Source organism: Rhineura floridana, chromosome 2 (assembly GCF_030035675.1).
Source record: "Rhineura floridana isolate rRhiFlo1 chromosome 2, rRhiFlo1.hap2, whole genome shotgun sequence".
Lineage (NCBI taxonomy): Eukaryota > Metazoa > Chordata > Lepidosauria > Squamata > Rhineuridae > Rhineura > Rhineura floridana.
The window spans coordinates 43,839,545-43,854,184 of NC_084481.1; the positions used below are offsets into that span (position 1 = coordinate 43,839,545).

At 42.0% G+C, this 14,640-nt stretch overlaps 1 protein-coding gene across 3 annotated transcripts in view; it reads right to left on the bottom strand.

Moving 5' to 3' along the window:
- The window catches only part of ITGA6 (integrin subunit alpha 6), an 81,148-nt gene that overhangs the window by 37,928 nt on the left and 28,580 nt on the right, over nt 1–14,640 (bottom strand). For all 3 annotated transcript variants that reach the window (XM_061608488.1, XM_061608490.1, XM_061608489.1), the window contains exons 2-4: nt 6,517–6,644; nt 5,397–5,476; nt 4,528–4,783 (exon numbers count right to left, since the gene is read on the bottom strand). In XM_061608488.1, coding sequence (XP_061464472.1) covers nt 4,528–4,783; nt 5,397–5,476; nt 6,517–6,644 — 464 coding nt within the window. The remainder of the gene's footprint in view (nt 1–4,527; nt 4,784–5,396; nt 5,477–6,516; nt 6,645–14,640) is intronic.

Here is a 14,640-nt window from a genome sequence, read left to right on the forward strand (position 1 = left end):
CTTCAGGGGGTCTAGGTGGCAGCAAGAGACAGGGGGGAGTGAGAAACTTCCTTCCATGAATTATTTTAACTTGCTATACAATCCAAGCCATTATCTCTGGGAGAAAGAAAAGAGGTGCCAAATAAATGTTCCGATAGATGCTAGGAGCCTGCATAAAAAACGTTACAAACCAAAAGCAAAGAAAGACCCCCCCAAAGCCTGTGTGAAGCCTGGTGGGGGCAACCCTGCCTGGTGGAGCCGAAGCAGGTACATGTGTCAGTAGAGGAATGAATGGGAGCCACGGATGAAAAACTCATTCCTGGACGGGAGAGATGTTTGTTCTCAGGCTTTACTGAGGAGCAGGTTTCACAGGAACTGAGCAATCCTAACCCAGTGCTGGGGGAGACTGTGAGGCAGAAGTACCGCCGCTTCCTTCCTCTGGCCAAGGAAAAGGGGGGAGGGGAACTTTATTTTCCCCTTTCTTTAATCTCCCCCACCCTCCACCCCGACCCTCTTGATTCCACTGGGATGGAATTTAGAATGGCAACTCTAAGCCTGCTGTAACTCTAGGCCATTTTTGGGCTTTGTCAGGAGAACAAGGGAGTTTAAGGTGTTGCGGATCCTCCTTCAGTTCCTTCTCCCCCCCAAATTGGCCTACTTTCAGCTTCACTGCTGATGGAGCACTGGCAACAGCACAGCAATGGCAGAGAAGCCTTCCTCCGCTGCCCCAGAGAAGCCCCTGACAGCGGACAGCGAGGTCCATGATACCGTCTGTTCCCTCCCAAGGAGCATAGGATTGCTCCCTTCCTCTGCACAAGCATTTTCTTCCAGAAGCCTTGTAACCATTATTCCACAAGGTTATAAACTTCTTTTATATGAAAACCAAAGATACTTAAGAAGACACATTCTGCGCCAGAGTCCAACAAAGTGCACAGACAGTCTTTTAAAATTACACTCAGCCCTGTGTTATTCATTCTGTATACAATCTCTTCTCTGGACAGCTCAGAAAACATTTTCCTGTAATACACAAAGTGATGGTTGAATGTTCTGACTCTGTCAGAAGCACAAGACAGCTACCCTGAAGTCCTGTTTACGAACAGACTAGTAAAACCGAATGGGCCAGAAATTCAGCAGTAAAACATTTTGTGAGGCCCAAGCCACTACACTTATGGGATTTCACACAGCATCAATTGGAACCTCAGGGAGAGACCACAGTTCAGCTCAGTGGTAGAGCAAAGGTTTGCCTACAGAAGGTCCCAAGCTCTATCCCTAGCTCCAGCAGCCAGTGATGGGAAAAGACCTCAGCTTGAGACCTAGAGAGTCACTGCCAGGCAGAGCAAGTTGCACTGGGCTAGACAGACCAATAGTCTTGGTACAAAGCAGTTTCATACACCAGCTGGGGTGGGAGTAGGATGGAATGGCAGGGTGGCCAGGTCAGGAGACCTTTGGGTTGGCTCACACCTATGGAACACTGCCACAGAACACTGCGAGGGTGGCCCTGTCCCTCCACCCACCACCCTCCTCACGCACAGTTGCTAGTTTGATATGGTCCTTTATGTTCTTTGCCTGAGACGAAGTAAAGTTAGAATGGAGATGTGCTCCCTGTCAGGGTTGGTGGCAATGGACTGGGTCAGCGGTGGGAAACTTGTGGCCCTCCAGTTGTTGTTGGGCTTCAACTCCCATTGGTCCCTGCCAGAATGGCCAATGGTCAGGGCTGATGGGAGTTGCAGCCCAGCAACATCTCAAGGGCCTAGAGATTCCCCACGGCTGGGCTACACGAAACAATCAGATGACTCCTTTTAAGGTGGTTTCTTAAGAATTGTCTGGAAAACTGTAGAAGGTATAACACCTTTTTGAATAAAATTTATTGTATTTTGTGGTGTTGTTAAAAGGAAAAACTATATAAATGTAGGGAAAGGGAAGATGAGTAGGAGTATTACGCTATGTGTACAGAGTCACAAGTCAATGGACACCTAAATTCCATCCTTGATCTGAATTCTCCATGGTATGCTATGAGAGTTTGAAAGAGTGTGTGTACATTAGGGACACTTAAGAAATTCTCCCTATCCAAATTTCTCCCTGGTTTGAAGGATTCTGAATTACTGGATCTTGTTTCCAGAGTGGCACAAATGTGTAAGCAATCTGCCATCCCTTCTGTTGGCTCTTCCAGATTTTGTTTAGATGCTGCTGCACGCACGCAATATGCCAGTTTTCAGTTTGCATCTTTTTCTTTCCATACAGGATAACAACTCGTATCAGTGCCCATGTGCATCAATTAAATCACCATACAAAAAAGGAATCTTGATGCGACCGTTTCAAGATTATTTTCTGTGCTCCGTTCAATAAGTGCATACCTGCGAATCAAACTGTAATGAACTGCACATCATGCACCAGTTATAAAATTAATATCATAAATCCTCCCAGCTAGACAGAAAGGCAAGTGCTGTGGAACACGGGGTCAAGGGGAGTTAAAAAGAAACACACCTTTCCCAGTCTGGTGCCCTCCAGATGTTGTGTACTACAACTGCCATCCGCCTCCTCCAGTATGGTCAATGGTCATGGATCATGGGAGTTGTAATCCAACAATCTCTGGAGGACACCAAGTTGGGTACAGCTGCAGTAACACAACAGAAATTGACTTGTCCCTAGCATGGCAAATAAAATATGGCATTTCATACTAACAAGAGCATTCTACTGCTCTTCAATGTGGATATCTGTCCATAAATGTTTTCAAGCACTAACAACATAACATCTGAAAATGTCCATAATTTAAATCACTGCTGCTAATAGATGAAGGGCTGTCTACTATGACAACACACTTCCGTTCACTTTAAAAAGCAAACACTTTTATTCTGACAGGTATACAATATGATCTCACTAAACAAACATGTTTTCTCCAGGCCATGAAAGAGCACTCTTAAAACCAAGCGTTACGAAGTAAGTGCTTGCAATGAAAGTAAAGCATGGCTCTTAATTTGATGTACCAAATCAGGGTGATCCAATTTTCAGTATGTGGAACGGTAAGCTCAAGCACTCCTTGCGCCAAGGCTCAAAGATTTCATATGGTTCATGTATCAGGCACAGGTGCACCCAGCAACAATTTTCGCAAAGGAGAAAGGTCAGAGGACAATAGAATGTCACAGCTGTTGACATAGCTGAGTGCAGAAAGAAAAACAAAACGTTTTTTAAAAAAAGAAAAGAAAAGCAGGGGGCATATTTCACAGCTTTTCAGCCTAAGTAAGCAGAGACTAATCCATTGGCTTTTTTATTTAATTTGCAATGCCCACCAAATTCAGCAGGATTCTTTTTATTATTATTAAGTTTTTTTCAGTCCATTTTTTTTCACTGAAGTCAATGCATTTTTACCTGGCTACAAAAAAACCCTAGCAATAATCTAACCTTTCCTTGGCCTAACAGTCACATTCACCCTTGACCAACCCTTCAAGGGCTGCATGCCAACAGCGAGTGTGGCCAAAAGTGACTCTCATATGCACATGCACACACACACATGGGGGGGGACGGCACATACACCACGCCCACAGTCCCTCCTTTGCAGCTGATCTATGCAGATCAACTTACGAGAGGGTTATTGTCCCCTACCTGCTCATCAAATAATCAATCTGATAACCAGGGAAGAAGTGATTTGCATGTCCACTAGGGCACTGGGCTGGCAGAGAGGTTTAAACCTCTCTACCCATCCTGGCACTGAGTTTACTTAATAAAAAAAAAAAATCTGCCACTGCAGATTTGGGAGTGAAATTTTTGGATAGGGGTTAGCCATCTCTGGTCTAAACCATTTCAACTTAATCTTACTGGGCATTAGTACAGCAATTCATGGACTCTTTCTGATTTCTTGTGTGTGTGTGTGTGCATGCGTGCGCATCCTTCCTGGGGCAACTAGAACTGGAGTGTAGCAAAGGTGTCACAGTCCACACATGGGAAGGATACAGAAAGCCTGGCATCAGCCTTGCACCTTCTTCCAAGTACTGTTTCTTACCAGTCTCCTCATCAGGGACAGTGTACCTGGGATTTTCATGTGTTGGAAACAAACAATGCTCTGCTTCTGAGTTTCCCCAGGCCAGGTGCATCCACCTGGCAGGATTATATGAACAGACCCAGCAAAGCAATCTTTATTCTCAGGGAGCACCCATAACTCAGTGGTAGAGTACATGCTTCGTAGGCAGAAGGTTCCAGTTTCAATCCCTGCCATCTCCAGATAGGGTTGGGAAAGACTTCAGGGAGTCTGAAATCCTGGAGAGCCGCTGCCATTCACAGTTGACAATACTGAGCTAGACGAACCAATGGCAGCACTTGGTATAAGGCAGCTTCATGCAATTTAGTGAGAGCACCAGTTCAGGAGCATGAGAAGCAGATATGCCTAAGCGTTTAACGTTTTGGACAAAAGGACCAAAAAACAACAACTGTACAGCTCAAGAGTTTGCAAATAATAGAACAGTTACTGATATTGGTTCGATTGTTTCATAGGAAACAGAACACTCGAACTGTAAATATAAAACAGGAGTGCTGTTAAAAAAATCCAAGCCATACCTTTCCAGTTATAAGAACCTGGTGCCCCAAACACGATATAATGATAATCTCTGGTAAAAGTGGCAGCTACGCCTTGCTGGCATGAGCCAAACTTCTCGTGGCCTCGCAACCGGCCATCACAAAAACTCCATTCCCCGCCATCCATATCGTCACTGATGGAGAGATCCTGACTCAGCACATAGCACCTTCCAATGATATCTCGGGTTTCCTGAACTGTGTTTACATACTGCCTTTTCTCATACCGATGTGCACAGGTCTGCAAGATATTAAAATGCCACAGATAATAAACAAGGCTGAGTTGCCTAGTCTGCAAGACAAATGAAAAATGGGCACTGATATTTTAGCAGAGAAATCCTATGGAGGGCTCTTAGTCTGCAATCCCTCACTCACTTACTTGGAAGTAAGTCCCACTGAACTCAGTGGGGCTTTCCTCTGAGCAGGCATGTATATAATTGTAGCAATAAGAAACCCTGAATATTGCAGATACTTTTCTCAAAAGCCACATAATCAGTCATGATTCTCCTTCCCAAAAGCACAAGGGGGAGCAGTCAGTCTAGCCTGCAACAGGCAAGCAGAGATCGAATCCGCCCATTTGCCCAGTCCTCTGCACAAGGCTTTTTTCCTCCTTTCCAAAGATGTTTTTCTACTTCTACAAATCTCTGAATTCCCTCAAGCCTGATGATTCCTCCATCTTCTGTGGGATGACAATTTCAGGCTGAACAATGAAAGCAGAGGGAATGATTTCTCAAGGCCCACGGTGGGTGTTATACTTTCCCTCATGACTTTTTTTAAATGGAAAAACAATAAAAATGTAGTGAGAAATACTATTAACAAAATGTTTACAAACTGGTGATCCCTGAAAAACTTACCACTACTTTCCCCCCAGGCCCTTGACTTTGGACAGTGACGCCCATCCATTGGTCTTCCTTGCTTTCTTTACTCAGATCAGCTGAAAAATCAGAACAGTGATTTTGTATGCTTTTTAAAAAGTATTTTTTTTCATAACATTTCTGTAGTTTCTTGCAAACATATTATTTTATCTATGAATCCACGGAGAGCTATGGCTACAATTCTATGCATGCTTACCTGCGAGAAAGTCCCATTTAATTCACTGGGGCTTCCTTCTGAGTAGACATGTATAAGATTGCACAGTACATTCATGCAGTACCTGAAACCATCTTTAGATGGCACCATTTGCCTACAGTATTAGTACAGGACAACATTTCAACTGAGCATCACTAAGGTACTCACTCTGAGAATATCAATATTATGTTCAGTACCAGCATAATTTTGAGAGGATTGTGTACTTTTAGAAGTAACATAATGAAGCTGTGACTCCTCTAATGCCTTAATTATCTGAACAGGGTTTTTGAAAGGATGCAATCGTCAGGAAGTTCTTCTGTGCAACTTAGACCCCATTTGCATTATATATTAAAAGCAGTATCATACTACTTTAAAAAAAGAATCCTGGGAACTGTAGTTTGTTAAGGGAGTTGAGAGTTCTTAGGAAATCCCTACTTCTCTCACAGAGCTACAATTCCTGGAGTTACCTGGGAAGAGTGATTGACTGTTAAACCACTCTGGGAACTGTCGCTCTGTGTGGGGGATAAGTGGTTTCGTAACAACTCTCAACACCCTTAGCAAACTACAGTTCCCAGAAGTCTTTGGGGAAGCCATGACTGTTTAAAGTGGTATAATGCTGCTTTAAATGCATAGTGCAGATGGGGCCCTACAGAGAAATGAATGGGAGTTGCACAAGAGCATACCATGCTTATTTAGGAGAACATGGGGACTGTGCCCATGTGTCATTAAGGGGCTTCACAGAACTGTTCTCAAATGAAAAATACCGGTCAAGAAATTCCCAGAACATGCATTAAAGCAACTAACAAATAATATCTTTGTTACCCCCGCCTCCACATTGCTTTTTTAAAAAAATAATATTTGAATCCTGTCTAGAACAGGACAAAGTCTAGCTATGGCTGAGCTCACCTTTCTCATCAAATTTTATCCGCGTGCATTGTGTGTTTGGAGATGTAATGTCACAGCTATACAACCCTCCAGTTCTATTGGCTAGCTGCGATGGGAAAGCTTTTTGTCGGGGTGCACCAACCAACAACCTGTTGAGAGACAAACAGCAGAACTGCATCTGAGAAGCGGACAGCTGGTACTTCACAAAGAACTGCCGAAGGAAAAAAAGGTGAATTTTCAAAAATGAGGTAGAAAATAAAGTGCCTTTTATTTATTTTTATTGTACAGTTTCACTGCTGTCTATATTGGAGGACATTCATGTTTTACACAACTATGAAATCAGGGTAACATTTTGCAGAACCAGAAGATGTTGGTGTGCAGCACCTGCTTCCTATCCAAGCTCCTCTTTGCATGGTGGGCATGGCCCCCTCCCTCTAACGCAGAATCTCTGAGGCTGATACAAATGTGTAATAGGACCTGCCAGTAGCCGCTCACCCAGTGGAGCCAAGCTGCAACACGGATTTCCTTGCTGCAGTGTCACTCCTGCTTACCGGGAGGGAGAGGGGTGAGATGGCAGCGAGGTCGGGGCTGTGGAGGCACACTGGTGGAGCCAATCCCACAGGTGTGCATGCTCAGTCCTGACCTCACCATTGCCTTGTCCCTCCATTTCCTGGTAAGGAGCAGTGACCCTGCCGCTGGGAAACTAGCATTGTGGCTCTGCTCCACCGAGTGAGCTGCTTCTGCTCCCTGCCTAATTCCTTGTCTGTTTGACAACAATGGACCGTGAAAAAGACAAATTGGGTGTTAGTACAAACTAAACCAGAACTGTCACTAGAAGCTAAAATGATGAAACTGAGGTTATCATACTTTGGACACATCATGAGAAGACATGATTCATTAGGAAAGACAATAATGCTGGGGAAAACAGCAGGGAGTAGAAAAAGAGGAAGGCCAAACAAGAGATGGATTGATTCCATAAAGGAAGCCACAGACCTGAACTTACAAGATCTGGACAGGGTTGTTCACAACAGATGCTATTGGAGGTCATTGATTCATAAGGTCGCCATAAGTCGTAATCAACTTGAAGGCACATAACGCACACACATACCACTTTATACACTCATGGCTTTCCCCAAAGAATTCTGGGGACTATAGTTTGTTAAGGGTGCTGCAAGTTGTTAGGAAACCCCCATTCCCCTCACAGAACTACAATTTCCAAAGTTTCCTTCGAAGAGGAATTGATTATTACACTATTCTGGAAACTGTAGCTCTGGGAGGGGAACAGGGGACTTTTAGCATCCTTAACAAACTACAGTTCCGAGGATACTTTGTGGTAGGCCATGACTGTTTAAAGTGGTATAATACTGCTTTAAATGTATAGTGCAGATGGGGCCTGTATCTGATTAGAAACATTGGAAGATTGTTTGGTGTTCTTCAGCTCAGGTTTCTTGCTGCCTGATTTGTAGCCTGATATGGTCGTACTGTGGCAGATACATATATTAATTATACAGCGGTGAAGGCCCTATAGACCAGGGGTTGGCAGAAGGTAGATTGGCATCTACCGATAGCTCTCTAGATGATTTGCAGTAGATCAGCAAAGATTTTCTGTCTTCCAATAGTTTTAACTATAGCAACAATTTGAAAGCTTTTTTGTTCCTCCTAAATTAGGTGGCTGAAATCAACAAAGCTTGGAGGAAAACAAGAGTTGATTTGTGTGTGACCTCCATTTCTGGGACCGAAAACGAATTTTCTGGATGGAACATAAGCTCAGGGACACGTTGTTCCACAAGTCTATGCCTGTCTGTGGTTGGTAGATCTTGGCAGAGCCCACAAGCCCAATGTCTGTCTATCTCTGGGATCAACTCCCAGTTCTTTGATCCACTCTGGAGAATATAAGCCTAACCCATTGATTAAGGAGCATATATAAGGAGCAAGGGCCTTATTCTCTAAAATTGGCACTGGAAGATACAATGGATAACCCAATCCAAAACTCCATTGGAGCAGCAATGTGTGCCTGGGATGTCAATGTGTGCAAGAGGACACACATACACTTATTTCTTCTGAGTACCAGGGGAAGGTCCACAAGGCAGCAATCCTCAGGCAGCACTTACTTGAGGAGTAAGCAGCTGCAAACAGCGACTGTATCAATAGACTCTAGTCTTGATTTAAGACTGGCTTGGTTTCCAACTACAATATGACCATCATGCCAAAATGTTAGTTTTACATACTGATCTGCACTGTTTTATAACAATGCGGGTTTTTTGCTTTCAAAATATGATTGTAGGCATCTTTTTTTAAAAGAAGAAATATTGAGTCAAATTTTGTTTTGAACAACAGGACAACTTTATGATCACCTGTGGTCTTTATGAACATCTAAAATCAGGGGCAATGAGGAACAAGGATGATGGATGGTGAGTAGTAGTAGTAGTAGTAGTAGTAGTAAACAGCTATTGCCAGTGCTACCTTTGCTTATTATTAAGCTTTCTGAACTCCTGATGGGGCTCTTGCTAATATATTCACAAATATATAAAACATAGACAACACAGAGAGAAAAAGCATCACCAGCCAGTTTTGGTTGGGGGAATTATTGTCAGGCAATACTAGCACCAAGCCCGTTTATCTTGCTTGAGACCAAGTTAGAAACAAAGCTTTATTATGACATATCCAGATCACTCATATTATAGCACTTGAAAAAAAATTGTCAAAATTTCTATCTGCATTGTATGAAATGTTTGTTTGCAACTTCTTCTAAAAAGGTTGATCAATAGCTGTGGGGAAATGGGGAAGTCTGTTAAAATAGTATGACCTAGTACCCACAGGTGAGGCTGTGAAAGTTCTAACTCCACTTTTTACGGCTACTGCAGACTCCACTCAAGCTGCCTTAACCAAGGTTAACAGATCAGAATCAGGTGATGGGAACATGCCATTTCACTACCCATTCCAGCCCCTTCTCTCAAGCATCCACCATGGGAATGTGCAATCAAGCATTTAGCCTGTCCGCTCCAGCAATGTAGAACACCCTGCTGATGGAAATCCACTAAGCATCATCGCTTCTTTAAACATCTTTTGAAAACTTTCTTGTGTTGACAGCCCTTTTCAGTTCAATGAATTCTATGTGACTGACCAGTTCCTTATGAGGTTTCTGTTTTCATATTTTTCTTATGTTTACTGGGATGTATATTTGTGGTACATTGCTTAGATGTTTTCTACACAAGTCATGTATATAATTATTTTTATAAATAAATAAATAACCCAGCTGCCCTTAACCATGGTTTGGGGTTGAATGCACACTGGTGTTAACCATGTTTATCACAAACTAGGATTTATTTCCAATGTATCAGCTACCATACAAGATAGCTTCTTTAGCACAAACGCTGTTGCACATACTGAGGTTGCATATAGCCATCATGACTAGGAGATCATGGTTAAGGGCAGTGGGGTAAATCCACATAACAGGAGAAAGGCTGGGGAGAGCGCACATTGTACTACAGCCAGTGGTGTGCTGGAGCTGGCTCGTACGGGCTCACGAGAGCTGATTGTTAAAGTTTCGAGAATTTTGCGAGCCGTTTGTTAACAGAGGGAGCAGGGGGTCTTCTGCTCCTCTGATTGGTGGATGAAAGACATGTGCCGGAAGCATGGGCTTCTGGGCAGAGCTTAGAAAAGTTACTTGTTTGGCCATGCTGGCTGGGGCTGATGGGAGTTGTAGTTAGGGTTGGCATATTGCCTGGTTTTACCTGGATTCTTTGCATGGTGCCCATTTAGCTCCTTAGGTGGCCCGGATTCTTAGCTTTAATTTAAAAAAAAATTAAGTTTCTAGGTGGTCTGGTTCTTGAGATATACATAAAAACATCAGCCACCCCCTGACTGTTAAATCTTTTTTTTAAACAAATGTGTCCTGTATAGCACTTCGTAGCTCAGTCTAACCCCGTCCGTTCAGGATTGCAGCCAATCAGTGTGAAGCCAGTTTGGTTGACCTGGGCAGTGTCTAGAAAACCTCATTGCAATGCCAGAAAATGGTGGTCACCTCCCCCCCCCGTTTATCTGAAAATCTCATAAATTGGGTAAGTATATACATTTCAGGTTTTTTCCCTCTTGTGTGCAGGAGTCAGATCCTGGGCAGTGTTTTCAAAACCTTTCCAATACTTGCTTTTGTGGGGGTCAAAAAAGCATGGTAATCCCATATGCCCAGAGTAAATCCCATTGAATTCAGTAGGACTTACTTTTGAGTAGACGTGGCTATGAATATGCTGTAAATTAATGGGACTTTTGAGTGAATGTAAAAAAGAATTGTGTTTGTGTTCTAACTCTTTCTGTCCCTCTCCAGTCCCATTTTAAAGCAAGTAGGCAGGTATTACAGTTCTTACTCTGTAGGAAACTAATACTGATTTTTTTTTAAACTAATACTGATTTTTCTGCAATGACCAACTGGTTTGACGATAAACTATTATATGGGCTGTATGTATTTATACATCTGCAGTGTGTGTGTGTGTGTGTGTGTGTGTGTGTGTGTGTGTGTGTGTGTGTGTGTGTGTGTGTGTGTGTGTGTGTGTGGAGTTTTTCCAACAACCCTGTGAGGTAGGATTGGGAAACCAAGGCAAATCACAATAAGAAATAAATCCCTTTAAAATCCAATAACCATAAAGCAAGAATAAACAGTTGGAAAACAGCCTAAAGAGGCATGATTCTGAATTTTGGGTTGGGTGAATGAAGTTTATTTATTTATTATTTGATTTATATCCCGCCCTTCCTCCCAGTAGGAGCCCAGGGCGGCAAACAAAAGCACTAAAAGCACTTTAAAACATCATAAAAACAGACTTTAAAATATATTAAAACATCTTTGAAAATATTTTTTAAAAGCTTTAAAAAACATCTTTTTTTAAAAAAAAAGAAAAGGCTTAAAAACATATTAAAAAGCAATTCCAACACAGACTCAGACTGGGATAAGGTCTCAACTTAAAAGAACAAGTTGAAAGAACAAGTTCCTTATCACTTGAAGCTGTAGTTCTCTGCACACTTCTCAGTTTGAGTAAGCCCCATTGAATACATTGGGACTTGCTTCTGAGTAAACAAACATCGGATTGCACTATAAATATATTTACAGATTGTGTAATTCATAAACATATTTGATAGTCATGTTTATATAAATATTTCTTCATACTGTGTCCCAATAAGTATTTGATTTCACGCTATGGTTGTAGATGATTTTTTCCCTCTTCATTTTAAGTGTGCCCTTCCTCCTGGGGGTGGTCATGGTTCTCCGTTGTTTTCATCCTGAGGGGAGGATAGGCTGAGAGATGGTGAGTAGCACATTTAAGGTCTCTTCACCTCCCCCCCCTTTTTTATTTGTATTTATTTTATATTTCTCCAATATCTTCCCCTGGCTGTTTTTATGTATTTTAAATATTTTTAGATTAAATAAATAGGAAATCATAATTGTGAACCTCCCTAAAAGCAATTTACCTATCCTTATGTTTTGGCAAAGTGATGGTGTGAAGGCATGCTGGTAGAACAAGAGACCATGTTTGAGGCATGTTATAAGGTGTTTGAGGACTTTGTCACACATGACTTCTTGAGACCTGTAGATTCATGTTGGAAGGAACACGTGCACGTATTGAATGGTGGCTTGGGTGCTGTTTTTTCAGTCTACGCTGCATGCGTAGGGAAGGTGATACATCATCTGGCAGCTAGCTTCATAACGTGAGAATGAAAAACATTTGGATCACCATTCACTTGTTTACTTTTCTCACTATTGAGACCACTTCATATATTACTTTTTCATACACAGAAATTTAATCTTTGTATAGGAAAAAGTATTTTGTAAAATATGAAGGACAGTGGCTGCCCAGTCAGAATAACCACTGTACAAGATCTACTCAGCCACTGTAATTACCTTTCTGTTTTGAGTGCCCTTTTGTCTGGGTCTTGGTTCAGGTGTGTATCCAACTTTGATGTGCTTATGGAAGGGGTGTGTAAGTAGTGCTCCCCCCCCAAGTGTGGAGGCTTGGATGAACATTGTGTTATGGAAAACCAACGTCTGTGTGAAAGTACATATTTGGGAATGCCATCAGTGTAATCCTAAGCACACTTAATAAATAATGTCATATCGAACTTGCACGTCACAAAATATTTTACGGTCATGTCTATAAGCACCAGGAGGGTAGTTGCCCAGGGGGTCTTAATCCCTCTGCTTTTTTGGGAGCAGGGTCCCTATGTCTCCAAGCATCCTACAATCAGCATGAAAAGGGAGTGTGTTAGTCACTGAGAAGAGTCTTCTAATATGCTTCCTTGCCTTTCCTGCTGATTGGAGCCAATCAGAGGGAAAGGAGGTGAGTCAGCCACTGAGAAGACTCTTCTCAGTTGCTAACGCTCTCCACTTACATGCTGATTGGCTCCTAGAGATGTTTGTTGTTGTGAGAGAATGCATTAACAAAGATCTCATTCTTAATACAGGAGCAAAAAAAGGTGTACGTGGCTGCAACTATCATGAAGGGACTCTGCACTTCTGAATTTTCTACTAAACAACTGATAAATATCTATGTAACTTTGTGTCTGGAGACTTCTTATTAAGAATCACTTTCCATAATTGTAAGGAGGTATGTCCACACGCATGCATCCCAGGCACCTAAATGAGGGGTGAGAGCAGCATAGGGACATAAGCAGATGTCTTATACCAGGCGTTCCCAAACTTTTATTCTACATAGACCACTTGAAGATTGCTGAGGGTCTGAAAGTATCTGAACATTTACTATGGGCGTATGCAAGATAATTAACTCCCATTAGTGACAAGAGCAAGAATTTATAATTATTATTTTAATTAAAACAAGAGGCTTATCAGTACTTTGAAGAGGTTGTTGTTGTTATGTGCCTCCAAGTCGGCTATGACTTATGGAGACCTTATGAATCAGCAACCTCCAAGAGCATCTGTCATGTACCACCCTGTTCAGATCTTGTAAGTTCAGGTCTGTGTCTTCCTTTATGGAATCAATCCATCTCTTGTTTGGTCTTCCTCTTTTTCTACTCTCTTCTGTCTTTCCCAGCATTATTGTCAAAGGAGTTGATTTTCCTCTTATCCGCTTTTTTCACTGTCCAACTTTCACATCCACACATAGAGATCGGGAATACCATGATCTGAATGATCCTGACTTTAGTGTTCAGTGATACATCTTTGCATTCTAGTTCTCGCATAACTGCCCTCCTCAGTCCTAGCCTTCTTCTAATTCCTAGACTATTGTCTCCATTTTGGTTAATGACTGTGCCAAGGTATTGATAATCCTTGACAAGTTCAATGTCCTCATTATCAACTTTGACGTTACATAAATCTTCTGTTATCATTACTATAGTCTTCTTGACATTCAGCTGTAGTTCTGCTTTTGTGCTTTCCTCTTTAACTTTCATCAGCATTCGTTTCAGATCATTACTGGTTTCTGCTAAGAGTATGGTATCATCTACACATCTTAAATTACTGATATTTCTCCCTCCAATTTTCACACCTCCTCATCTTGGGCCAATCTCGTTTTCCATATGATGTGTTCTGCATATAGATTAAACAAATAGGATGATAAAATACACCCCTGTCTCACACCCTTTCCGATGGGGAACCAATTGGTTTCTCCATATTCTGTCCTTACACTAGCCTCTTGTCCAGAGTATAGGTTGTGCATCAGAACAGTCAGATACTGTGGTACCCCCATTTCTTTTAAAACTGTTCCATAGTTTTTTGTTATCTACACAATCAAAGACTTTGCTGTAATCTGTAAAGCACAGGGTGATTTTCTTCTGAAATACCTTGGTCCATTCCATTATCCAGCGTATGCTTGCAATATGATCTCTGGTGCCTCTTCCCTTTCTAAATCCAGCTTGGATTTTTTTTTCCAGAGAGCCAGTTGTTAAATATTTACCAGCACACCACTGACTATAGCCCACTCTGGATTTCTTAACCACAGCTAACGGGGGAGCAGCATTACATCTGCATCAGCTTTTGGGTATCATTTCATCCTACTCTCATAGATAACTTGATAAATCTGTCACCAGTACATTGCTGTGGAATCTCAGATCTGTGCTTTAAAACCACGCGGTTTTCCATTATGTGTAGAGTTGAAAAGTGCTGTGCTTTAAAGGTAAATCAATTAAAGATTGTTTTGTTGC